Consider the following 25541-nt stretch of genomic DNA (forward strand, 5'->3'; position numbering starts at 1 on the left):
CAACATATGAATTTGGGGGGACATAACAGTCCATAACCCCAGACACCCCCCCAACGCCTCCCCAGTCCCCTAGCCTGGAACTTCTGTTGTCTTCTTGGCAGGTTCTCTGTGTTCGGCCTTGGCTCGCGGGCGTACCCTCACTTCTGCGCCTTTGGACACGCCGTGGACACCCTCCTGGAAGAGCTGGGTGGGGAGAGGATCCTGAAGATGAGAGAGGGGGATGAGCTCTGTGGGCAGGAAGAGGCTTTCAGGACCTGGGCCAAGAACGTCTTCAAGGTAACCATCTGCCCAGATCTCAGAGACCCAGGGGGAGAAGTCATGTCCCCAGTGACCCCCAAGGACAGAGTACCTAAACCATCAGAGATAGAAGAAACTTGAGAAAATCCTTGGTACTTCCCTCATGTATCCAACCAGGAGACCGCGTCAAACAATTCAGATGAGTTTGGGTGGTCTTAAGATACACAATTTCCAACCAGAATCCAACCTCTGCATTCAGGGTGAAGAGTTGGTCTATAAAAAATTATAGAGTCTTGGAATTTCAGGGCAGGGAGGAATCCATCCCTCACTCACATTTGGTAGACAAGTAAACAAAAATACATAGTGTTGGTTAACCAAACCAGGGGGCCATGCCTCAGGCTGGATCTCAGATCTCACCAGTTTGTCTGCTTTGACAATCTTATTCCTCTTGTGCTAGATCTTCAGTGACCTATACAGTAGCCACTAGCAACAAGTGATCATTTAAATTTAAATGTAAACTAAGTAACATTAAATATGATGCATGGATAAATTAAATGTTGTGTGTCCGTACAATGGAATATCATTTGGACATAACAAGGAATGAAGTGCTGATGCATGCTACAAGGATGAACCTTGAAAACACGTGCTAAGTGAAAGAAGCCAGACACAAGGGACACTTACTGTATGATTCCATTTACATGAAATGTCCAGAATAGGCAAATCCATAGAGACAGAAAGTAGATTAGTGGTTGCCAGGGGTTTGGTGGCAGGAGTGGAAAATGGGTGTGGCTACTAATGGGTACAGGGTTTCTTCTGGGTTGAGGGAAATGTTCTGAAACTGGATTAGTGGTGGTGATTGTACAACCTTGTAAATAACATATATACAACTAGATGTAAATTAAGTAGAATTTAAAATTCCACTCCTCAGCTGCACAAGCCACATTTCATGTGCTCAATAGCCACTAGTGGCTAGTGGTTACCATATTAGACAATTAGAATGTTTCCATCATGATAGGACATCCTATTGGATAGCGTTATGCTAGATATGAGGTCAAGAGAATAAATGAGCAATGGCTTCCATAGGCATGTGGGGCGTGGTGCAATTGGCCATCCTGGGAAAAACAAAAAAGCAATGAATGTGGACCCACCTTTACCTGCTCCTTCTTTGGCCCTGGAATACATTGTTATCAGCAGCCCCAGGAGAAAGGGGACTGTGCAACCTTCTGTCAGTCAGTTGACACTTTTTATCCTCACAAAGGAGTAAAGGGGAAACTGAGGCCCCTGAGCTATAAGGATATGTGAGTGAGGAGGCTGTGTTGATAAACTTGTGCCAGCATTTCTTCCTAGGCAAAGAGAACCAAGATAACTTGGCTCTGTTTATACCTGGAGATAATTGTGTGGTTCTTGACTTCAGTCAGGCAACATTGAGCATCCAGAAGCAGGGCCTGTTACAAGCTATCATACCCTTTAAGCTATCACATCCCTCACCCTCCCAGCCAACTCCCAGCCCTACCAACCACTAAATCTACGTTGTGTCTCTATAAATTTGCCTATTCTGGACACTTCATATGAATGGAATCATAATATGTGGTCTGTTATAACTGACTTCTTTCACTTAGCTTAATGCTTTCCTGGTGCCTCCACATTATAGTATATATCAGTGCTTCATTCCTTTTTACTGCCAAAATAATATTCCATTTTATAGATATACCATATTTTATTTCTCCACTCATCAGCAAATGGACACGTGGATTATTTTAAAATCAACATGAGGCCAAAAAAATGGTATTAAAAAAACCTACCTTTGAAAACCTTTGGAATTATCCATGGTTTTTAACCTCCAAAAATCTGAATTCTGAACAGTAATTCGTAGAATCAATAAAGTTGGAGAACTTATGAACTTGGCAAAAAAAGAAAAAGAAAAATTTTATATGCAGGTTTCCAAACATGCAATATATTCTGCCTTCACTATAATTTTTAAATCTTTAGAGGAAGATAGGAAATTTCTAAGGTTTTTACTTTCTTGTTTAACGTTAAGCCTCTGCAAAAGTTGGTTTTAGAAATAAATGGGGCTTCCCTGGTGGCACAGTGGTTGAGAGTCCGCCTGCCGATGCAGAGGATACGGGTTCGTGCCCCGGTCTGGGAGGATCCCACATGCCGCGGAGCGGCTGGGCCCGTGAGCCATGGCCGTTTATCCTGCGCGTCCGGAGCCTGTGCTCCGCAACGGGAGAGGCCACAACAGTGAGAGGCCCACATACCGCAAAAAAAAAAAAAAAAAAAAAAAAAAAAAAAAAAAAGAAATAAATGACATAATAGAGTTACCTATTAAATAGAGGTTAGGTCCCAAAGTCAATAGTAAATGTGGTATGTCCAGCCCATCAAAGGCACTCAAAAAGTAAGGGTGGATTGGTTGATGAGTGGATGAGTGGATAAATGGATGGAGAGAAGGATGGATGGGTGGATGGATGGCTTGATGGATGGAAGGAAGAGAGGAAGAGAGGATGGAGGGAGGATGGGTGGATGGATGGAGGAATGGATGGATGGGTGGATGAATAGAAGGATGGATGGATGGATGGAAGGAGGGAGGGAAGGAAAGGAGGAAGGGAGGAAAGGAGGATAGATGGATGAATGGAGGGATGCAGTGGAGGGAAGGAGGATGGGTGGATGGGAGAATGGGTGAATGGGTGGATGGATGGATGGACGGATGGATGGATGGATGGATGGATGGGTGGATGAATGGATGGAAAGGAGGAACGGAGGGAGGGAGGGAGGGTGGGGAGATGAGTGGGTGGATGGGTTGATGTGTGGGTGGATGGGAGAACGGGTGAATGGGTGGAGGAATGGATGGATGGGTAGATGAATGGAAGGAAGGAAGGAATGGAGGGAGGAAGAGGATGGGTGGATGAGTCGATGGATGGGTTGATGGGTGGACGGATGGATGGATGGATACATGCTATGACTTGGAGCTGTCGGGAGGCACGCTGCTGGCTGAAAGAGGTCACTGAAAGCCCCGTGTGTGCCACAGGCAGCCTGTGATGTGTTCTGCGTGGGAGATGATGTCAACATTGAGAAGGCAAACAACTCCCTCATCAGCAATGACCGCAGTTGGAAGAGGAACAAGTTCCGCCTCACCTACGTGGCCGAAGCTCCAGAACTCACACAAGGTACCTCCCACCACGCACCTGGGGAGATGTTCATGACAGTGGGGGGAAAAGAAAACAGGAGTTCTCACCTCCGAAAGGTCCTTAGAGAAGGTAGGCTTCATTGCTTTGGTCTCCCTTTAGTTCAGTCCTCCCGGTAAAGAGAGGGTCAGGAGAAGCTGGAGACTTTTTACTGACAACTGTTTAACTCCATCACAGGAAGACTGTTGTTCTTCTCCCCCCAGGTCTATCCAGTGTCCACAGAAAGCGGGTCTCAGCCGCTCGACTCCTCAGCCGTCAAAACCTTCAGAGTTCTAAATCCAGGTAGGAACACCTTGGCCCCTTTGGGTTCCCCACCTGTGCCCCAGTTGCCACCCACAACAAGGAAGGAGGACTCTGAGGACTGGCTTCCTATTACCATTCTAAGGGTCCTCGAGACCCCCTTGCCACTAGCATCTTGGTTTCCTGCTTTCCCTTTGCCAAGCTCCAACCTGCAGGGATGAAAAAAGTAAATGGTGACGATCCTTGTGGAAAGGGGAAAGAGAAAGGTGTTTCGAGGAATTTTTAATAGAGACCACACCCTTTTCAAACTGCTAGTGTTCATTGTAATGTGCATCTTAGTCAGAAATCACTTAGTCCAGACATCTCCCTGTGGATAATTCTTCTCTGCTGTCCTGAGAAATGCCTGCTCAGTCTCTGTTTAAATTCCTCTGGGATGACGGGAGGTTTATTAACCTATAAAACAGCCCCCTCTGTGTTCTGAGGTCCTAATTGTTAGAAATGATCTTCCGATTCCTTGTAACCAAAGCAAATGTTCCTGGCCCTTCATGTTGATCCTAAGTGACACCCTCCACTGACACCCAAAACAGAGTCAGTTCTTCCAAAGGAGAGAGCTGCCAACAGCCAAGGACAGTGACCAGTCTCTCCCTGGTCCTCATTCCTTCCAGCTGTTCTTCCTGAGACCTGGTCTCCCAAACCTTTTGCTTTAGTAAAAAGACACACTCTGGGGCTTCCCTAGTGGCGCAGTGGTTGAGAGTCCGCCTGCCGATGCAGGGGACGCGGGTTCGTGACCCGGTCTGGGAAGATCCCACATGCCGCGGAGCAGCTGGGCCCGTGAGCCGTGGCCGCTGAGCCTGCGCATCCGGAGCCTGTGCTCCGCAACGGGAGAGGCCGCAGAGTGAGAGGCCCGCGTACCGCAAAAAAAAAAAAAAAAAAAAAAAAGACACACTCTGTCCTGTTGGAAATGTGATTCCCAGCCCTGGCCACAGTGCAGTGGAGGTCCTGTGATCACTACCAAGTGCACTAAGGCTATTCTTACCATCCCCGATCTGGGTAGGATGCTCTAATGCCGCCCAGGATTGCAGGTGTTGTCCTAACAGCCATGCTGCTCTCCCATTAAGCTTATGTCCTTGCTGCTCTTGGACTTGAAGTCTTTTCCGAATGATCAGACCAGGTCTCTGCATCCCTCTACTTATATAAGTAAATTTTTTGGCAGTAAAGAAAGTCTTTGCTTTGATCCCTGTTGAAAGGAACCTTTTTCACTCTGCAGTTATAGCCCATGAAGATCTTTTGACATCTTGATTCTTTGCCTGGCATAGTACAAAGGGTGGGCTCTCCAGCTGGACAGCCATGGGTTCTGACCCCAGTGCTGCCACGTGTCAGCTGTGGGACCTTGGGCAAGTCCCTTGGGTCTTCTGAACCCCTGTCTCCTTACCTAAAATGAGATCGATGGCTATAAAGATTGCCAGTGTTTATCTAGTACTTTCTGTGTTCCAAGCACTATTTTGAGTCCTCTCTGTGCAGGATCTCCCAGAGTTCTGACCAGCCCAGGAAGTAAGTACTAGTATCATCCACGTTTTAAATATGAAAAATGACAATTAGAAAATACAAGTGAACTTTCAAGGCCACACAGGCTCAGTTCTCTGACTCCAAGGTCAAAATGCCAAATGGCTATACCTATGGCCTCAACAGCATCACAAGGCTGCTGTGAGTATTAGAAACAACACACACAAAGCAACTAGCATATCCCTCATTCCCGTTACTATTCCTTACCCATCCCAGCTTCATACACCTGCAAATTTAGTATGTGTGCTTTCTACGTGGACTTAAAACCATTTTTTTAATTGAAGTATAGTTGATTTACACTGTTGTGTTAATTTCTGCTGTACAGCAAAGTGATTCCGTTTTACATATACATACATTCTTTTTTTTAAATATTCTTTTCCATTGTGGTTTATCATAGGATATTGAATATAATTCCCTGTGCTATACAGTAGAACCTTATTGTTTATCCATTCTATATATAAAAGCTTACATCTGCCAAACCCAACCTCCCACTCCATCCCACCCCCAACCCCCTTCCTCTTGGCAACCACAAGTCTGTTCTCTGTGCTTGGATGTAAAACTTTTGATAAAGTGGTCAACAGGATGGAGCCCCAGGGCTCTCATGTTCTCTCCCAGATCCTCAAACACTAAAGAAATGGATTGGGAAATTAATCCATTTGAATAATTAGTTAAATGCAATATTCAGAGCATAATGATCTCTGATATAGATAGGGACTCTGTATTTGAAATAGGCATTGTACTCCCCATTTCCACCCTGTGGAAAAGTACAACTTCAGTAGCACTGGATGAGAAGAGACTAAGAATCTACTGGTAATTTCTTTCAGTGACAAACTGTGAAAGCCCAGATCACAAAAATTACTCCCCAAACCATAGTACATAAAAAGCAAGGTAATTTGCAAATGTTTTGATGCTAAGTTGGACTGAAGTCCCAGAATAACCCCCAATCCACCTCTGGAAAGGACAGTTAACTCTGAGTGACTTACAAGAAGATATTTCAACAAGGTTAGGAACCAGAAGACAGTATTAAAATCAGTTATGGATTAGCTCAAAAAGGATCAAATGGCATCTAGCGTTTAACTCTTTCAAAGCACACTGCATAGCACTACCTACTTTCAGGCTTACTACCATTTCCAGCTTTATACGGTTGTTGTTGTTGTGTTTCTTTTTTTTCTTAAGAATAACTGAGTAAAAAAGCATGACTCTCTCTCCTGTTTTCCCCTGCCCAAGGCCAAAGTCGAGCTGTTTGAGCCAGGAGACCATAGCAAGATATCATGTATCACACACCCACCACTCCCACCCCCAACAAGAGACCCTTAATTGCAAGCAAAGTGCTTAAGAGGAAATACGCCACCTTTTGAAGGTGATCCTTGCAACTCTAAAGAGAAAAGTGACTGCAGTTACTGCCTGGCCAGGAAATAAATTTTCTACATACGGCAATTAGCAAACAATACAGAAAAGAGTATAATGGAGCGCTAATGGGTGGGGTGTGGATCATAGGTCCTAGAAGTCAGAAGGAGGAGAGGAAACACCGGGTAGGCTTTAGATAGGCTAGTGAATAGAGGGGGGACATCTAGGAAGAGAGAATAGGAGCAAAGATGCTGAAGGGGCCCCGAGCGCTGGGGTATCTGAGAGAAAGATGGGACGTTATAATGGAGAGTTCTTGATGGGAGAACTCTTTTTTTTTTTTTTTTTTTTTTTTTTTTTTTTGTGGTACGCGGGCCTCTCACTGTTGTGGCCTCTCCCGTTGCGGAGCACAGGCTCCGGATGCACAGGCTCAGCAGCCATGGCTCACGGGCCCAGCCGCTCCGCGGTATATGGGATCCTCCCAGACCGGGGCACGAACCCGTATCCCCTGCATCGGCAGGCGGACTCTCAACCACTGCGCCACCAGGGAGGCCCTTGATGGGAGAACTCTTAATTCCCAGCTACCCTCTGATAAAATTGCTTCTCTCCAGCCTTCACCATCTCAACAAAAGACATCAACATTTGGCTTAAGCCCAAGACTTAAGCATCCTCCCTGCCTCCTCGCTTTCCCTCCCACTATCCATCCAACTCTCAGCTGGTACTGTGGGTCTTCTGTTTCAACTACATCTCAGATCTACATCCACCACCTTAAGCAAGGCCACGATCGCCTGTGGTCTGAGTGCCTGCCATAGATACCTAACTTGTCTCCTTGTTTCTTGACATTTCTCTCAAAGATCCATTTTCCAAATAGCAGGCAGACTAATCTTTTAAGAGTATAAACGGAAGCCTGTCCATCCACAGCTTCACATCCTCCAATAGCTTCCCACTGGACTTAGGAAACCTTCAAACTCCTTTGCCATGACAGGTCATGACAAGACCCTCATGATCTGGCCTCTGCCTAGCTCTCTGATCTCCTTCTGTACCACCCACCCCTGTGTTGACCCCTCTTCCACACTCCAGTCTTCTTTCCCTTCCTCAAATGTGCCACACTTTTTCCGACCTCAGGGCCTTTGCACATGCTGCTTCCTTTTTCAGCAACACTCTTCCCCCAGATCTTTGCATGTCCGTTCCTTCTCATTCTTCAGATCTCTGCTCAAATGTGAAATCACCAGAGAGGCCTCCTTGACCATCCTTATCTGCCAGTCACTTAGCCCACTGCCCCCACCCATCAGCATCCACCCATCCTCATCACCAGCCCCATCTGAGATCTTTTTAATGTACTTCTCAATGAGAATCAGGCCCTTTGTTCTCTTTATCCATCATTTTCTCACCAGTGCCTAGAACAGTGCCTGACACTCAATACAAATTTGTTGAAGGTATGAAGCTTATTCACTCAAACTGCTCACAACAGACACTGTTTACTGTTTTCCTTGAAGAACGAACATGAGCTAATTTTTTTTTCCGTTTAATGCTGGATGTTAGCAGACTGTTCTTTCATCTGCGAACCTGTCATTGAACCATTGCCGAGTGTGTGTGTGAGTGTGTGTGTGTGTGTGTGTGTGTGTGTGTTATGCTCCTGTAGGTGAATATAAATACATCACAGGCAGGGGATGCTCTGGGGGAAAGGGCTCAAATGGCTCCTGCCTGCCCAATGTTGCCCTTTTTCCCTCCCCTAAAACTTTTCAATGGCCCATATGTGTCCCAAGCTTTTTTTTTTTTTTTTTTTAAAGGCTTAGAAAATCCTATACTTAGAAACCCCCAGCAGAACTGAGATGTCAGACAATTAGTCTCCAGGCTAGTGCTACCCACTGGGGGATCAGCTTCCTGCAAAGCTTCAAGGACCAACCCACTGAGGTGTCCTAGGGCCATGCAGCCATTCACTGCCGGGATTCTCCGCATGCCATGACTGGTCAGCGGCTTGCAAAGTGTCTGTGGTCAAATTCCCAGCAGAGCCGGGGCCCACCTTGTGGCCCACCTGCCAGCTCCATTCCCATCCCTGCCTCTTATCCGCCTGACCACCTTCGGCCACGTTCAAGAGGACTTAGGGGAAATGGCTGTGCGTGTGAGCCAGCTCAGCAAGTTCGGGTCCTCCGCATTTCTATTTTGTACTGGCCAAAGGAACAGAGGCAAATATACTTCTGAAAGAAATTATGATGATCTGGGAGAAAGTGGGAACTGATTTGTGGGCCTTTCAAAGGCTTCCCGTGGTAGGCGCTGGAGGCTCCCAAATTAGCAACCCCACAGCGCCCTCTGCTGGTTGTCAGCCTCCGCCAGTCCCCTTCCTGGAGCTGGCAGGGGGTGATGATTGATGCCTTGCTCTCCAGGAACCACAAGATTGGTATGAGCTCAGAGCAGAATCAGTCGCGCAAGCGCATTTAATGGGTAAGATCAGTGCCCCAGAGAGAACAAAATCTGCCCAGGGAAGGAGAGTGGTACCCCACACCCCACCACCATCATTCACAATTTCAGTTACCAAGTTCCCCACCCCCCATACTAAGGACAGGGGTGCCATGCAAAATATGCCAGCACAACTATTCTTAATAATGGCGGCTATTTGCAGCACAAAAGGGCCCTTGGCTGTGCCAAAAACTCCTTTAAATAGCGAGTCCCATTGGTCTATTCAAGTGCTGATTTACATACCGCGGAGAATGTAGAAACTTCACGTTGAATATCAAGTGTCTCTGTCAACCAAAAACCAGTTGGCAAGGAAGAAAAAAGCGGATCTGAAAATGCGAATGTAACTCAAAGAATACAAAAACGATTTGATTTACCAAAGTGTAGTCATCCATCCCAAAATTTTCAGGTATAAAAATGTGGTATATCTGTACTAAAACTTTAAAGAGGACCAGAATAATCCTAGTCTGAGAATTCATTCTTAGCACAGACCTCCTGCACTTGAAATCCAAAAATCAAAAGAAAGGGCCTGACCTGGCAGGCATCAACGAGTTTCTCTCTGGGTTTTCTCCTTAGTTCTGTAAATTTTATAATATCATGGGATTTGTGCACAACGAGAACCTGAGTTCAAGGCCAAGTTCTTTTCCCTTTTCCATGACAAGATGAGGACTCTGGTTGCAAAAGCGGGTGGAGCTTGGGATTTCTAGGAGAGATGGAATTTCACAGAATGGGGACATCATTGCCTGTGGCTCCAATGGGCTAGTGGTTCCTGGCAGAACTCTGCTTGGTACAGAGAACAGAGCCTGTTCCAGTAGCTGGTTAATCCTGAGGGTCTGAGGTTCCTACAAACAACAGATATTTTTTGAACGCCTACTATGTGCCATTCACTGTCCTAGGTGCCAGAATAGAACAGTGGAAAAAACCAGACAATTTCCTTGCCCTCTAGAGTTTACATTGTCCTGGGGGCCAGGGGGCAGGCAGGGGGCACAGACCACGTAAAGGAGTAAACTCTGCTGGGGGTCAGTTGATGGTAAGTGCTACGGAGGAAAGAAAAGCAGGGGCAGGAAGCCAGGAGAGCAAAGAGGTCTGGGAACTGAACCTTGGGGTGCTCCAGTGTCCAGTTAGGGGAGATGAGAGGGAACTGGCAAAGGAGACTGAAGAGGAGCAGCCAGAGAGAAGGTCAGGAGAGCCTGGGATGCTCAAGAGAAGGGTACTGAGAAGGAGGAAGTGGGCAGCTGCGTCCAGTGCTGCTCTGATGATCACAGTGAGTGCTGGGAGCTGGCGGTCGGATTTGCCATGAGGAGCCCGTGGGTGACCTTGCTGAAAGCCACGGCGTGGAGTGATGGGGCCAGAAGTCTGATTGGCCTGAGCCCCAAAGAGAATGGAAGGAGGGGAGTTGCAGCCACAAGGACAGATAAAGGAGCAAAGGAGGTGGCCAGAAGCTGGTGGCCCTCATCCCACTGTTGCCCTGCTCTTCCCTGCAGCCGATCAACCATCTTCGTGCGTCTCCACACCAACGGGAATCAGGAGCTGCAGTACCAGCCTGGGGACCACCTGGGCGTCTTCCCCGGCAACCACGAGGACCTCGTGAATGCCCTGATCGAGCGGCTGGAGGACGCACCCCCGGTCAACCAGCTGGTGAAGGTGGAGCTGCTAGAGGAGCGAAACACGGCTTTGGGTAACTATGGCCGGGCTACACCCAAGGGTGCTTCCCTCCTCCAGGGGGTCTGAAAGGCAGTGGGTATCTGGGGAAGAGGAGACTTGTTCTTCTTCACAATCACCATTCCAGGTGGGAGAGTGGGTCTCTGTCACCCCCAGCTTATGAGATTGAAGACTCTTCCTTTCTCATGGTTGAATAACCTTGGCCCAACGGGCTAAGCAAATAAATGTCCATGAAGCCAGGACGTTGATGGTTCGTCTTCGAGCCAAAGGGGCTTCTACCTTCCTTCATCAGCTAGACACTGCTCTTAGCAGAGGCTACTCGTCTAACTTCCTCCATCACCCCTGCCTCACTGCCACCAAGTAAATAGCAGCTGGAGTCCGCCCATGCCTCCTCTTAGAATCCAAAGGCACCCTATGAAGCTCAGTGGTCCATTGGGATTGAACCATATTTCTGACCAAATTAGATCAAGTCCCAACCTGTTTCAGGGACCATCCTTGACATTCCTATTAAATAACTTTCCAAGGTAAATGGGTCTCCGTGCTTCATCTCAGTAGCCACAGGTGAGCTCAGAACTCAGGTACAAGGAACTGCAGTGACCATACATGGTAGCCTGGGCTACAGTGACACATCCCCTCTACAAAGGAGCTAGGACACAGAGTCAGGGCAGAATGTGAAAACAGTTTGTAGCCAAAGCCCTACTGAAAATCCCTTAGGAAGGTACCACTTTAGAGAGACATACCTTCTCTTAATAAATCCAACCCAGACACTTCTTTCTCCATGTTGGAACAGTACTTTTTATCTTGAAGTAGAGGCTTGTGTGTAGGGGCTGTAATGGAGTAAAGTAAATAGAAGCAGTATTGCATAGTAGTTAAAACATGGTCTGGAGCAATACTGTCTGACTTTATGCATTTGTGCTGTGTGACCTTGGGCAAATTCCTTAACCTTTCTGTGCTTCCATTTTTCTCAACTGCAAAATGGAGATAATAATAGCACCCACCATGTAGGATTGTGATGAGGATTAAATGAGTTAATAATATCGATTGATTTTGGACAAGCTCCTTGCATACAGGAGGTGATCACAGGGTCCCCAGGACCCTGGGTATAGATGAGGGACATGGGAGGTGGATAGCCGAGGGGTTACTTGGCTCTGGGGCAGTCCGGCTCTCCAGACCCCATCCTCAGTCCCAGAAGCAGGTCTGGCCTCCCTAACTTGGACCTAAGCCCTCGGAGCCCAGACTCTCCTCCCCGACCCGTCTCTCACCTTCTCTGTGCCTCCACAGGGGTTATCAGTAACTGGACCGATGAGCATCGCCTCCCACCCTGCACCATCTTCCAGGCCTTCAGGTACTACCTGGATATCACCACGCCTCCAACGCCACTGCAGCTGCAGCAGTTTGCCTCTCTGGCCACCAGTGAGAAAGAGAAGCAGCGTCTGCTGGTCCTCAGCAAGGTGGGTCCCTGGCCACAAACAACCTTACCTTCTCCTCGTTGGAGAATTGTATAGTTATTGCAACAGTTGTCCAGCAGATGGCAGTCTTGAGCGAGGGCTGCCATAGTCTAGTTTGCAGGTCACCATACTGGCTAGTCCATTTTGGCTAGTCCTGACCATCTCCCTTCCTTCTAACTAAGGTCTAACGGAACGAGAGAGCGACCCCGTTGAATCTCAGAGTTCTCTGGCTACAGTCTTAATTGCTGTTCGAACTCTTTTTCCTCCTGCCTTTGGAACCCTTGAGCCTCCATTAGTTCCATCAGAGCCCATGCTTAGAAGAAAAATAACTTGAGAGAATCCCCCAGTGCCCTGTTTTAAAAATCAGCTTTTTCAGTGCTGAAGAGCTATAGGTATGACTTCAAGATATAAGAGGCCTCCGATGGTAAGGTGAACCAAAAAGCACAGCTTCTACCGCCCTTGCTTAGAAACCAAGCTGCTGCAAAAAATCCTAGCTGGGAGGACCACTCAGATTTCTCCCAGTGGGGCTCCTCCCCAGTAAGCAAGCCACCAGAAAATGATGGTGTCACTTTCTTCTGCTGTGCAGGAGAGGGCATCAAATGGTGGCACAGGAAGTTCTGTTTTTAATTCAGGGAGTGCATCTTACTTAGAAATATGAAAATAAGTGCCAGGAAAAAAACACCTAAAAGAACTGTATGTAGAACTGTATGTGGTTACCTCTAGGGAGTTGGAAAGCATTATCTTTAATCGTAAGTTTTGCAGAATTATTTAACTTTTTAAACTCTGTACACGCATAACTGTGATTTAAAATTTTAAGTAACGGAAGGGGGATAATCAGAAGAGGGAACAGGGGCCTCCCTGGTGGCGCAGTGGTTGAGAGTCCGCCTGCCGATGCAGGGGATACGGGTTCGTGCCCCGGTCTGGGAGGATCCCATATGCCGCGGAGCGGCTGGGCCTGTGAGCCATGGCTGCTGAGCCTGCGCATCCGGAGCCTGTGCTCCGCAACGGGAGAGGCCACAACAGTGAGAGGCCCGCGTACCACCAAAAAAAAAAAAAAAAAAAAGAAGAGGGAACAGAGCTTGCGCTCTTTGCACAGGATTATTTAAAGTAAAATTTGATGTAGCTGTATGTATTAATCCGCTTCTTCCAAAAAGCGCAAACTCCATTAAAAGAGCGAGGATTTTTTTTTATTAGGGGAAACACCTGAGGGAGAGAACATGGACACAGAGTCAGATAAGACTGAGAGAACCATCAGACCTCAAACCAAGCCTGACCCCAAGTGAAGGAGAGGGCAGAAAGTTTGAATGGAAGCACAGGATCAGATCCATGTCAGTTTTCAGGGGGATGTCAGTTTCAGTGAGCAGCTGCTGGGGCTTTTGGCCAATTGAGCCCCAGCGGCTCGAAGTCAATGAGGCTGGGGGTCTGGAAAGCACATTCTCCAGAATGCCATACCCTATCAGTAGAGCAAGGATGGGCTTTAGGACCATGGGGAAAAGCTCGGTTATACAATGCACTGGTAATAGGCTTTACCCCTCCTCAAAATCTGAGCCTCCTATAAGCTAAGGGCAGCTTCTAAGATGTAGGAAAAATAACTCCAGAGCCCCAGAGAGTTCCTGTGTTCCCTAGTAACACCTGGGCTTTGCCGTCAACATGCCCCTGAACATGGTCCTCCACACCCCAACCTGTTCCTTCGGGGCTGTCTTTTACCATCTTCAGTGTGACCCATGTGCTCGGAGGATACACCTCCAGCCTTGCAGACCCACAAATCACACGCCTGCAAGTCATGACTCCCTTCACAGTGCATTTCTCCTGACCTTCGCAAAGGCAGGAGAGTGTAATACTAGGAGCACAGATTCTGGAGCCAGACTGCCTAGAACAGGGGTCGGCAAACTTTTTCTGTAAAAGGCCAGGTAGTAAGTATTTTAGACTCATGCTCTATGTGTCTCTGTTGCAACCATTCAACTCTGCCATTGTAGCACAACAGCATAGACAATCCATAACTGAGTGGGTGTGGCTGGGTTCCAATCAAACTTTATTTGTGGACACCAAAATTTGAATTTCATGTCATAGTCTAGGGTCATGAAATAGTATTGCTCTTTTGATTCCCCCCTCATACCCCCAACCATTTAAACATGTAAAAACAACTCTTAGCTCACGGGCCATACGAGCAGGTGGTGAGCCAGATCTGGTTTTCGGGCTGAAGTCTGCCACCACCTCGTAGCCATGGGACCTCTATAGCCCTCAGTTTCCCCATCCATAAAATAGGGATGACAATCAGACTTATAAGGTCCTTGCAAAAATGAAACCCTGGCCCAGAGTAATTCCTAGGCAGGAGTTAACTATTATTATTTGTTCATTTGCCTCCTTCCCCGGACCTCCTCAAGCGTCCCTTGGAAGTTTGCTCCAGGGTCTGGCTGCGAGTTCTCTTCTGCCCCTCTCCTTGGTGCAGGGTTTGCAGGAGTACGAGGAATGGAAATGGGGCAGGAACCCGAACATCGTGGAGGTGCTGGAGGAGTTCCCATCCATCCAGATGCCCGCCACCCTGCTCCTGACCCAGCTGTCGCTGCTGCAACCTCGCTACTATTCCATCAGCTCCTCCCCGGACATGTACCCCGACGAGGTGCACCTCACCGTGGCCATTGTCTCCTACCGCACCCGAGGTGGGCAGAGGCGCTGGGAGAGCCCCCGGGTCTGCGTTTCCCCCGCTCCAGGGACCTCTGCACATCTGCCTAAACTTCTGCCACGTCCTAAATCCTGGGGAGGTGACCCACCCCCCAAGACCAGGAAACTGGGAAAAGGAGTACAGCAGCAAACCGTCCCCTGAGGCAGAGCCAGCTCTGCAGAATTAGGAAGGAAATGAGACGTGCATTTGGAGGCCTCTCCAAAAGCCTGAGACCTCCTTTTACTCCCTTCCTCCCCTCATACCCCCAAGGCGGCAGCTAGAACAAGCCACCACCACCCCTTCCCTCCGCGGGGGGAGCTCTCTGCTGCCTGACGTCCAGCTGGCTGTAGGTCAGCTGGATAACCTGACCTCTGCACCCGTGTTTTCCTCCTTGGTTATAGCAATTAAAATGCATGGTGCCTGGGAATTCCCAGGCGGTCCAGTGGCTAGGACTTGGTGCTCTCACTGCTGGGGCCCAGGTTCGATACCTGATTAGGGAACTAAGATCCTGCAAGCTGTGCAGTGTGGCCAAAAAATACACAAACAAACAAGCAAACAGAAAACGCATGGTGGGCTTCCCTGGTGGCGCAGTGGTTGAGAGTCCGCCTGCCGATGCAGGGGACACAGGTTCGTGCCCCGGTCTGGGAAGATCCCACATGCCGCAGAGCGGCTAGGCCCGTGAGCCACGGCCGCTGAGCCTGCGCATCCGGAGCCTGTGCTCCGCAACAGGAGAGGCCACAACAGTGAGAGGCCCGCGTACTGAAAAAAAAAAAAAAAGCATGGTGCCTGAGAGAGCTCTGAGACCGGAGTCCTGACAGGCCACCAAGAGCACATCGATCAAGGCCCTTTCCGTGGGCATGACTGGAATACAAGCCACCCCTAACCACCAGTTTCACAGCCATGAGCCCACCCCAGCTTTACCATTTCCTCTTCCCCGTCAGACGAAGGGGTCTACACAGGGAACTCCAAGGCAGAAGCTTGGTGTCGGGGCTGTGAGCCTTCTGCACTGGAGGGTGGGGGGAAGCCGGGGACGGGGGAGCTTGAGGGACAGTAAATGAGCCAGGTCACCTCGGTTACCCTGTTAGATGGAGAAGGACCAATTCACCACGGCGTGTGCTCCTCCTGGCTCAACCAGATCCAGGCTGACGACGTGGTGCCCTGTTTCGTAAGAGGGTGAGTGTCAAATGAAAGGAAAGAGCCATCCCAGATCTGCATCCTCATGTCCTGAGATGGGGCGGGTGGACCAGCCTGAAGGGTTCTAGAGAGATGGCTGAGTCCGATGGGATTGAGATCAACATTCAGCATCGCTCGAAGCTGTTAAGGAAACAGGATCATGGGGGCAGGGCAACATAGCAGAAGCTAAGCAAGTCCTCTAGTCAAGTTCAGGCCAGTGCATCAGATATTTATCAAGTGCATGTCCTGTGCTAGATGGGGCTACAGTAGACAACCAGGCAAAATGCAGTTTCAGCCTTCATGGAATTTGCAGACTAGTGAAACTTCTATCCACAGTCTGCTGGCCACCCCATGTGTTCCCAGTTTCTTAGAGACCGGGAAGATTTAATTCCCCTCCCCGTCAACCATCTTCCCCTCCAAACTCAGTTTTAAAGGATATTTCTGCCCATGGCTGACAATACTGTATTGTGCTCTTTAAAGTGTGTTAAGAGGATAGGTTTCACATTAAACACATTTTTGATCGGAGACGTATTACGGCCAGAGGTGTTAGTTTGTGTAAAAAATCCCCTGGTCAGGGCCTCCCTGGTGGCGCAGTGGTTGAGAGTCCGCCTGCCGATGCAGGGGACACGGGTTCGTGCCCTGGTCCGGGAAGGTCCCACATGCCGCAGAGCGGCTGGGCCCGTGAGCCATGGCCACTGAGCCTGCACGTCCGGAGCCTGTGCTCAGCAACGGGAGAGGCCACAGCAGTGAGAGGCCCGCGTACTGCAAAAAAAAAAAAAAATCCCCTGGTCAATATGTGTTAAGTGTTCCTACCTCAATCAGTCAATCAAATAAAATAATATAGCTTTAAAAACAAAAAATAAGGGATATGTCTGAGCTTAGGCCCACTATAGTTACCTGCTTCATCAACTGATAACTTCCCTACCTAAACGGTGGGCTTGGCCAGCCATTTTTCTCAGTTGTTAAGGGTAGAATGGTCATGATATGGTCCACATACCATGAGCATCCGAATCCCGTGGGGTAATTCAAAAATGCCGGGTCCTGAGCCGAGACTTGCTGCACTGCCCAGGAATCTACACCCCCTTTGAACGTCCCCACATGATTCTCTTGTACATTGAAGTTTGCACCTCCCTGATTTGGGAAGATCTCATGGATGGTTAATTCAGTGGTTCTCAACCTGGGGTGATTTTGCCCCCCAGGGGCCCTTGGCCACGTCTGGGGATATTTTTGGTTGTCATAGCTGGAGGGTGCTCCTGGCATCTAATAGATAGAGGCCTGGGTACTACTCAGCATCCTGCAGTGCACAGGACAGCCCTCGTCACCGAGAGGTATGCTGCCCCCACTGTCAGGAGTGCTGAGGCAGGGAAACCCTGGGTTAAATCAACCCCACTCCTTTTGTGGCTTAGCTCAGCAATGGGGATAGTTGGGAAGTGGAGTGATAGCCAGACCCTGAGGACCCAAATTAATGGGACCTCCCACCCTGATAAGGGCCACCTGACCCCAGCGGAAGAGCTTTAAGCCCCATTGTATTTCTGCCCAAGACGGCCATCTGTTTGCCTAAGACCCAACAGTTCTTGATCAGATGTGAGCTCAGCAAGGCTTCTGACTCTCTCTTCCTTGTCCAGAGCGCCCAGCTTCCACCTGCCCCGAAACCCCCAAGTGCCCTGTATCCTGGTTGGCCCGGGCACAGGCATTGCCCCTTTCCGAAGCTTCTGGCAGCAACGGCAATTTGATATCCAACACAAAGGTGAGTCGTGGTCTAGCAGGCACGTGGTTTCTACCCCCTGGACCTGGGGAGGCCCGCCTGTGTCCCAGCATCCCGGAGGCATGGTGATGTTTTCTCTGCTTTGTGTCACTCCCTGGGGACAGAGGGGGAGCATAGTAGTGAGCAGACCCATGGGTGAAGGTTACGGTGTAATTCAAAGGACCAGTCCAAACAAATGGTCCACACAGCTTGTTCCAAGGCCCGAATTCCATCCCCAGAAGACATTTCTTGGACTCTTAAGATAAGACCCCCATCTTAAAATGTAAGCAGCCCTAGAAGGGGTAAGCGTTAAGCCTTATCCAATGGCTGTGTGTTCACGGGATGGTCCCAAAGCCTGTCATTCAGGAGCAGGGTTTGCTGTGTGAGAAACACAACAGATCAGCTTTGGGAGGAGAGAGAAAAAGAAACCCACGTTTCTGACATGCATTTAACAGGGATTTCCTGAGCATCTCATGAATGCCAAATACTGTCAAATGCAGTTTGCCAAATGTTTGCAGTTTGTCAAATGCAGAATGCCAAATACAGTTGACCCTTGAACGACATGGGTTTGAACTGCATGGTCCACTTATACGCAAGCTTTTTTCATTAAATACATATGTATAGTGCTACATGATCCGAGGCTGGTTGAGAATCCACGGATGTGGAACCTTGGATACAGAGGAATCTCAGATACAGGGGGCCAACTCTATAGGACTCGAGCATCAGTGGATTTTGGTAACCAGGGTGGGTCCTGGAACTGATACCCTAGGATACCGAGGGACAACTGTATTCACCATGTACCAGGCACAGGTCTAAGGTTTTACATTTACTTCTTACAATAACCCTATGAGGTTAGACGCTATTATTATTTCCATTTTGTGCTTGGGGACACGGAGACATAGAAAGTTATGTAAGTTCCTCAGCATCACACAGAGCTGGAATTTGAATCCAGGCAGTCTAGTTGCAGAGTCTGGGGGTTTAGCAGTACCCAGTAGTGGGGGCTTTCCCAGAGGAAGGACTGAGACCCAGAGAAGAGAGGTCTGCTGAAGTCTGAGCACACTTCACCTACTTCCCTCAGTGTGTGTGCGTGTGCGTGTGTGTGTATGCGAGTACATATACCGCCTGCCCCAGGGTCCATGCACCTCTACCCCTGTAGCACGTGCTAAGGTTCTGAGCACCCCTGGCACCACCAGCCACCCCCGAAATCAGGCATCAGAGCTGTCGGTGACAGAAGATCTTCCCGGTCCCCAGGAATGAGTCCCTGCCCCATGGTCTTGGTCTTCGGGTGCCGGCAGTCCAAGATAGACCACATCTACAAGGAGGAGACTCTACAGGCCAAGAGCAAGGGGGTCTTCAGAGAACTGTACACAGCCTACTCCCGGGAGCCAGACAAACCAAAGGTAACCCCCAGCCTGTTCATGGTCCCCCCACCCCAGCCCAGCACACACACACGCTCGTCCACTCATGCAAATCCAGTTCCCAGAAACCCCTCACCCTTTCTGCATTCTCCTCCGTGACATTGCTCTGAACTTCAGGAAGCATGGAGCATAAACATTTGACGTAAAATATTGAACAGCCCACATTCTATGATGCCACTTACATGAAATATCCAGAACAGCCAAATCCATAGAGACAGAAAGCTGACTCATGGTTGCCAGGGGCTGTGGGAAGGGGGAATGGGGAGGGTACAGGGTTCCTTCTGGGGGTGATGAAAAGGTTCTGGAACCAGGTAGAGGGGATGGTTGCACAGCACCGTGAATGTGCTTAGTGCCACTGCATTGTATTATACACTTTAAAACACGCATATATTTTATGTTATGTGTGTTTTATCACAATAAAAAGAATTTTAAAAATTAAACAGGGAATTCCCTGGCGGTCCAGTGGTTAGGACTCTGCACTCCCATTGCCAAGGGCCCAGGTTCAATCCCTGGTCTGGGAACTAAGACCACAAGGCATGCAGAGTGGCCAAAAAAAAAAAATTAAACAGCCCATAAGAGGCACTCCAAGTCAGAATGGACACAAGCCGCAGGACTGGAGCATGCCCCTGTTGGATCTTGGGGTTCTCAACTGGACCCCCAGGGGTGTCCCAGGAAAGGAGCCAGGATAGCGGGGAGGGGGGCACTCAGAGGGTCTGGGCAGCAGCTACTTGACATCTGGCATGGAAGTTCATCAGTGTTTCGGTAGCAGGTACAGCTGTTCCAGAACATACCAGCTGAATGTCGGGCTCGCTTGGGGGAATGTTTCCTGGACAAACCAGACAAATTCCCTAGAGGCTGCATTGTACACCCCTTGTGTCCACCTGACATTCTCTTAGCCCCCCTGTTATTCCAGCAATTCCTGCAGCAGCTGGCTTTGCCCAGGTGTAACCTGACAGCCCCTTCCCCGACCCCCATTTCTTGCTGTCTGTCCTGGGGCTTCTCTGGCACCCCGGCATAGGACGCCTGCAGTACCAGCCCTGCACCTAGAAGTGTACGGGAGTTAACACCCCCTGGGTGACCACAGGCCATCGAAGAGAGGAGCGGGTAGACGATGCCCCCCTCTGCGCCCCTCCAGGGGCTGGCTCTGGGGGGCGTGCTGCATGATTCCAAAGAGGGTTCTCAGCAGAGGTGAGCTCCAGAGTGGGGAGCAGCTCGTCACACCCTCAGATCAGCTTTCCCTCCTCTCCTGCTTCACTATTCCCAGTGCCCTGCGTCACTGCTCAAAACATAGACCTGCCCACAAGCCCCTGTGTCTGACTCGGCTCCCGGGGTAGTGGGGCCCGGGAGGGAGCTACACAGGATTGTCCTGCAGCCCGGCTCCTTCTCACTGGTCCTCCTCCTCCCTGCAGAAGTACGTGCAGGACATCCTACAGGAGCAGCTGGCAGAACCCGTGTACCGAGCCCTGAAGGATCAAGGGGGCCACATTTACGTCTGCGGGGACGTCACCATGGCGGCCGATGTCCTCAAAGCCATCCAGCGCATCATGACCCAGCAGGGGAACCTCTCGGTGGAGGACGCCGGCGTGTTCATCAGCAGGCTGAGGGTGAGTGATGGGCCAGCTCCTGGGATTCCTTTTCTGACATCCAGCTTCCTGTCTCCTCTTCCTCACCCTTCCTGTCTCAATGACTAGGGGACCCATGATGACATCCCTCCTCCCATTTTCCCATTTATGACTGGGGGTAGAGGATACACGTGGTCCCAAACCATAGTCGAGAGAGAAGGAAGGATGGTGGGACATGCAGGTGCGTGTATTAAATATGGTAGGGAGGGGCTTCCCTGGTGGCGCAGTGGTTAAGAGTCCGCCTGCCGATGCAGGGGACACGGGTTCGTGCCCCGGTCTGGGAAGATCCCACATGCCGCAGAGCGGCTGGGCCCGTGAGCCATGCCCACTGAGCCTGCATGTCCGGAGCCTGTGCTCCACAACGGGAGAGGCCACAGCAGTGAGAGGCCCGCGTACTGCAGAAAAAATAATAATAATAAATAAAAAAAAATATGGTAGGGAGCTATGATGTGTGAAAATAACAAGTGGGTGGACCACTGGGTAGCTAGATGGAAACCATCCTAACTCAACTTTTCCTGTCCCCAGAAACAAGCTGCAGCACTGCTCTGTGCAGTTGTGCAGGTTGGGCACTGCACAAAAAGGTTTGTCCAAGGGGGGCAAGTGGGGGATGAAAGCCACTCCATGCTTGGCTTCCCAAGCAGTGCACCTTGGGAGGAGGGTTGCCTTTTCCTAATTTGCACAAAGGCTAGTAGCAGCCCAGTAAGCAAAGTCCTAACTATGTGGCCAACTGCTCCAAATAGAATAAACTGAGTCCAAGGCCTCCGCAAAGCTCCAGGGGTGATCCCATTCTTCTCCCTGCTTCCCTAAATGAGCAGCAATCAAACATTTTTGCAGAAGAAGCCCTTGCTCTAATTCTGATAATAAACCCTACTAGGTTAAAAACAACAACAACAACAACTTTCTGGTAGAAATGCCAGAGCTCCAAGGAGAGCTGCAGAGCCCTGACCACTCTGTCTCTTTGGTATGAGTCTTGGGAGACACTTTCATAGATTCTGCAAAACTCTGCAGAATAAGGTTGAAAACCACCCCAACTTAGAATGAATCCACTCTACAGATGGGCAACTTTCTTCAAAACCTTTGGGACCAAGGATGCCAGAACTTAACTCTGCTGCATGCGTGTTCCCCAACCACTGCCTCTCCTCAGCAGGGAGGTGCCTTTTCCCCTTGTTTAATGCTCAGCGACACTGCCCTCTGGGATATTCTTAATGCCCATCCCTCAGTCCTGCCTCAGGAGCTCCAGTGGCTCCAGAAACTCCCAGATGCCACAAGTTCATCATCACTCGTGCTGTTTCTTGAGTTATCTTTTTTGTTTGTCTGTTTCTGGGAAAGGCTGAGCTAAGATGCTCACAGTCAGAAAAACTCCTATGTTCAGAGAAGTCTCCACTTTGGCAACCGTGGTATTCCCCGAGTGCTAAGCGGACACTTTGTTTTTTCTCCCATCTCTGCCGGTCTCTACAGGCTGTGACGTTTACACTAAACCCAGCCATGCCCAGATCTGAACTTGCAGGAACAAGGAGGAGGGAGGAAAGGGGGAAATGGAGAAGTTTCCACTGGACCCCCTCAGCTCTTCTATCCTCAGAATCCACAAAGCAGCAGCATGTTTCTGGATGGGAACAAAAGTGTTCTTTGCCAACTGGACTTAGAGGCCCCGTGCCCTAGAGGGCAGAGGGTCTTGCTGAAACAGAGTCTTGGAGACCAAAGGGGCCTCTGGGGGCCCTGGGTTACACCTCGTTTCTTTTTTCTTTCTTTCTTTTTCTGGCCGTGCCGCAGGGCTTGCAGGATCTCTTAGTCCCCCAACCAGGGATTGAACCCAGGGCTACGGCAGTTAAAGCACCGAGTCCTAACCACTGGACCACCAGGGAATTCCCTACACCTCGTTTCTTTTTTTTTTTTTTTTGCGGTACGCGGGCCTCTCTCCCGTTGTGGAGCACAGGCTCCGGATACGCAGGCTCAGTGGCCATGGCTCACGGGCCTAGCTGCTCCACGGCATGTGGGATCTTCCCGGACTGGGACACGAACCCGCATCCCCTGCATCGGCAGGCAGACTCCCAACCACTGCACCACCAGGGAAGCCCTCCACCTCGTTTCTTAAGGAACCGTCTTCTCTAGGAATATTCCAGTCCAGGGTATCAGCGTGTCTGCCCTTCTCCGTGCCCTTGGCTGGCATCTGAGGTCTGTCTCCTGGTTGTTTCTGTCCCCTAGGATGACAGCCGGTACCATGAGGACATTTTCGGGGTCACCCTGCGCACATATGAAGTGACCAACCGCCTTAGATCCGAATCCATTGCCTTCATTGAGGAGAGCAAAAAGGGCGCTGATGAGTAAGCTGGCTCCGTCCCATGGGCGGGGTGGGCAGAGCCCTGACAGGCAGGGATGTCTGATTTCATTGACCATGGCTTTCCCACAGTGGGGTCCCCAGACCAGCATCATAAGCACTCCCTGGGAACGTGTTAGAAATGCAGATTCCCAGGCTGCTCCAGCCCTGATGAATCTGAAGCTCTGGGGTCAGGGCACGGAACGGTTTGTGTTTTTATGACCCCTGGAGGGGATTCTGAGTTCCCCTCAAGTCTGGGGACCCCAGCTTTGGATGTTCACTTCCACCGGGGCGCCCCCAGTTCCATGATGGCTCTCACCACTGCAAAATCTGTATTCCTGTTCACTGCTCCTAGCATCTACACCACCTCCCTCACCCACAGAGCGCCGCTAGCATTCTCACTGACACAAATTCCGATTGATATGAATTTGACAATTCCACTTGTCCTCTAGAAATTGCTGGAAATGGTCTGAGGTACCACAAAACTGGGACTGAGTCTCACTATTTTAACCTTACATTAATGCCATGACATGTCACCCTTGATTGTAATCTCACTCCCCCCATTCTCTGCCACAGGGCACCTCGAAACCACCACCGTGTGCCCTTTAAATTAAGTGGGAATTCAGCTGCTTCGTTTTCAGTAGCCTAGGGCACACACACTCCATTTCTTAAGCATCCCCATTTTTTTTCCCCTTATGACAACACAGCAGTCTTGAAAACATACTTGGGTGTCCAGCAGGCTGACATTATTGCCTTGAAGATCACATCTTGCCCTGGTTTGTTGTGTGGGTGAGCAAGCATTCATTCATCTGTTCATTCATTCATTCATTCACTCAAGATGAGCCCCATCAAGGTGCCAGGTCCTGTCCGAGGCACTGGGGCTGACGAGGAAGTGAAAGAGACAAAGCCCAGAGCTCAGGGTCTGTGTAAGGAAAACAGAGCAGCCTTTGCTCCTCTGGCACTAACTCCCTCCCCACTTCTCCTCCTACAGGGTTTTCAGCTCCTAACTGGACCCTCTTGCCCAGGTGGATGGCAGAGTGACCACACCACTGCCCTCGGCCAGGATGGCTGCAGGTTTTGTAAGCACGGACACTGCTGAACCTTTCCTTCGGGCCCGCACATGGCCCCCGCTCTCCCTCTTGTCCTGTCGCCGTGTCCTGGTCCTCCTCTCCTGGGTTCTCACCTCTCAGTGGTTTCCTGGCCCTCTTGGGTTTTCTCCTTGAGTTTTCCTGCTGCAGTGCGATGCCTTCATAATCCGCAGTGGCTCTTACAAAACTGTTTCCCTCTCTCTCTCTTTCTGACAAGGGCAAATCACCGGTGCATGAAACCACTGGAACATGGCTGTGGCTCGTGTTAGGGTGTTTTCTGGGGTTTGCCCTGGAGAGGCTGCAGGGACCAGATGGCAGAGTTTTTTGAGCTAGTCCCTCAGCTGTTCAAATCCCCCTGTCCTTTTCTATGATGATGTTCTGGTTGTGTGTGTGTGAGCGTGTGTTGGGCCTGGGTCTCCCTCCGTCCTCTTGCTCGTGCAGGCATGTCGCCTGCAGACCCTCAGTGCCAAGAAATATGCCCCGGCCCATACTGGGGCCTCACACATCCATAATTAAGGGTCTGTGCTAGCATGCCTGAAACACTTGGAAGCATCCTAATTGTCCTTGTTATATAGGGTCAGGGCATGGAGGTGGGGTGTGATGATCAAGGGGGAAATCTCCAATGAAAGGGGAAATCACTGAATTAGATGCATCTAGATGCTGGCCCCAGTTAGCGGAGCCCTTACTGGGAAATTAACCCATCTAATGGATTGGGCAAACCTGCTCCCCAACCCCACGCACCCCAGGATCAAATCAGGATCGCCTGATTTGGCATTTCCACCCACAAGACCAGAAGTAATGTTGTCCAAGGGAATGAGCTGGAAATAAGAATCTTCCCATCTTTGCCACCGGCTAACTTTGGACAACCTCACTTGTCCTTAGTTTCCACTAACTGTAATGTTATGAAGCCAAAAAGTATGAATGGATCAAACTTTAAAGTTGTGGAGATTGAAAACGGTATCAAGGAAGAATATCACTGTTATTTTTTTATTCCCCCCAATGGGGCTTGCTGTTTCACCCCTGGGGATAAAATAATGGAAGCCAGTGAAAGCAGATCAGGTTGGAGAGGGACTCCATCATGAGGTATCTCACGGCTTCCTCTACAGGACCCCAGCAAGAGTGGGGAGTACCTGCCCTCATGCTTTTGGTCTTCTAAAAGGGATCCCCCCAATTTTTAACCTGATAAGATAATTTTGACAAATAAATTATCCTCCACTCAGATCAAAAACAGGCAGGAAAGTCTTTGGTAGGAATCAGGGCAAGTACAGTTTCTCCCAGGCAGACCTGAGAGAGTTCATCTTCTCAGAGGAAACGGGGTGGAAGGGTCCCTTTCTTCACTTAAGCGCTAAAAATCAACAGTGAGCAGCACCCAGAGAGAGCCAAGAAGTTC

General features: G+C 49.6%; 1 protein-coding gene across 1 annotated transcript in view; it reads left to right on the forward strand.

The window, feature by feature from the left end:
- NOS1 (nitric oxide synthase 1) overlaps positions 1 to 23074 on the forward strand; it is a gene marked incomplete at both ends in the record, with an annotated part of 88036 nt that extends 64962 nt beyond the window's left edge. The window contains 11 exons of the mRNA XM_079718133.1: positions 102 to 276; positions 3263 to 3401; positions 3623 to 3701; positions 10505 to 10698; positions 11964 to 12133; positions 14580 to 14790; positions 15878 to 15965; positions 17591 to 17712; positions 18961 to 19109; positions 20537 to 20731; positions 22952 to 23074. Coding sequence (XP_079574259.1) covers positions 102 to 276; positions 3263 to 3401; positions 3623 to 3701; positions 10505 to 10698; positions 11964 to 12133; positions 14580 to 14790; positions 15878 to 15965; positions 17591 to 17712; positions 18961 to 19109; positions 20537 to 20731; positions 22952 to 23074 — 1645 coding nt within the window. The remainder of the gene's footprint in view (positions 1 to 101; positions 277 to 3262; positions 3402 to 3622; positions 3702 to 10504; positions 10699 to 11963; positions 12134 to 14579; positions 14791 to 15877; positions 15966 to 17590; positions 17713 to 18960; positions 19110 to 20536; positions 20732 to 22951) is intronic.
- Positions 23075 to 25541: the final 2467 nt, after the last annotated feature.

This window comes from Hyperoodon ampullatus, assembly GCF_949752795.1.
Source record: "Hyperoodon ampullatus genome assembly, chromosome: 13".
Taxonomy (NCBI): Eukaryota; Metazoa; Chordata; class Mammalia; order Artiodactyla; family Ziphiidae; genus Hyperoodon; species Hyperoodon ampullatus.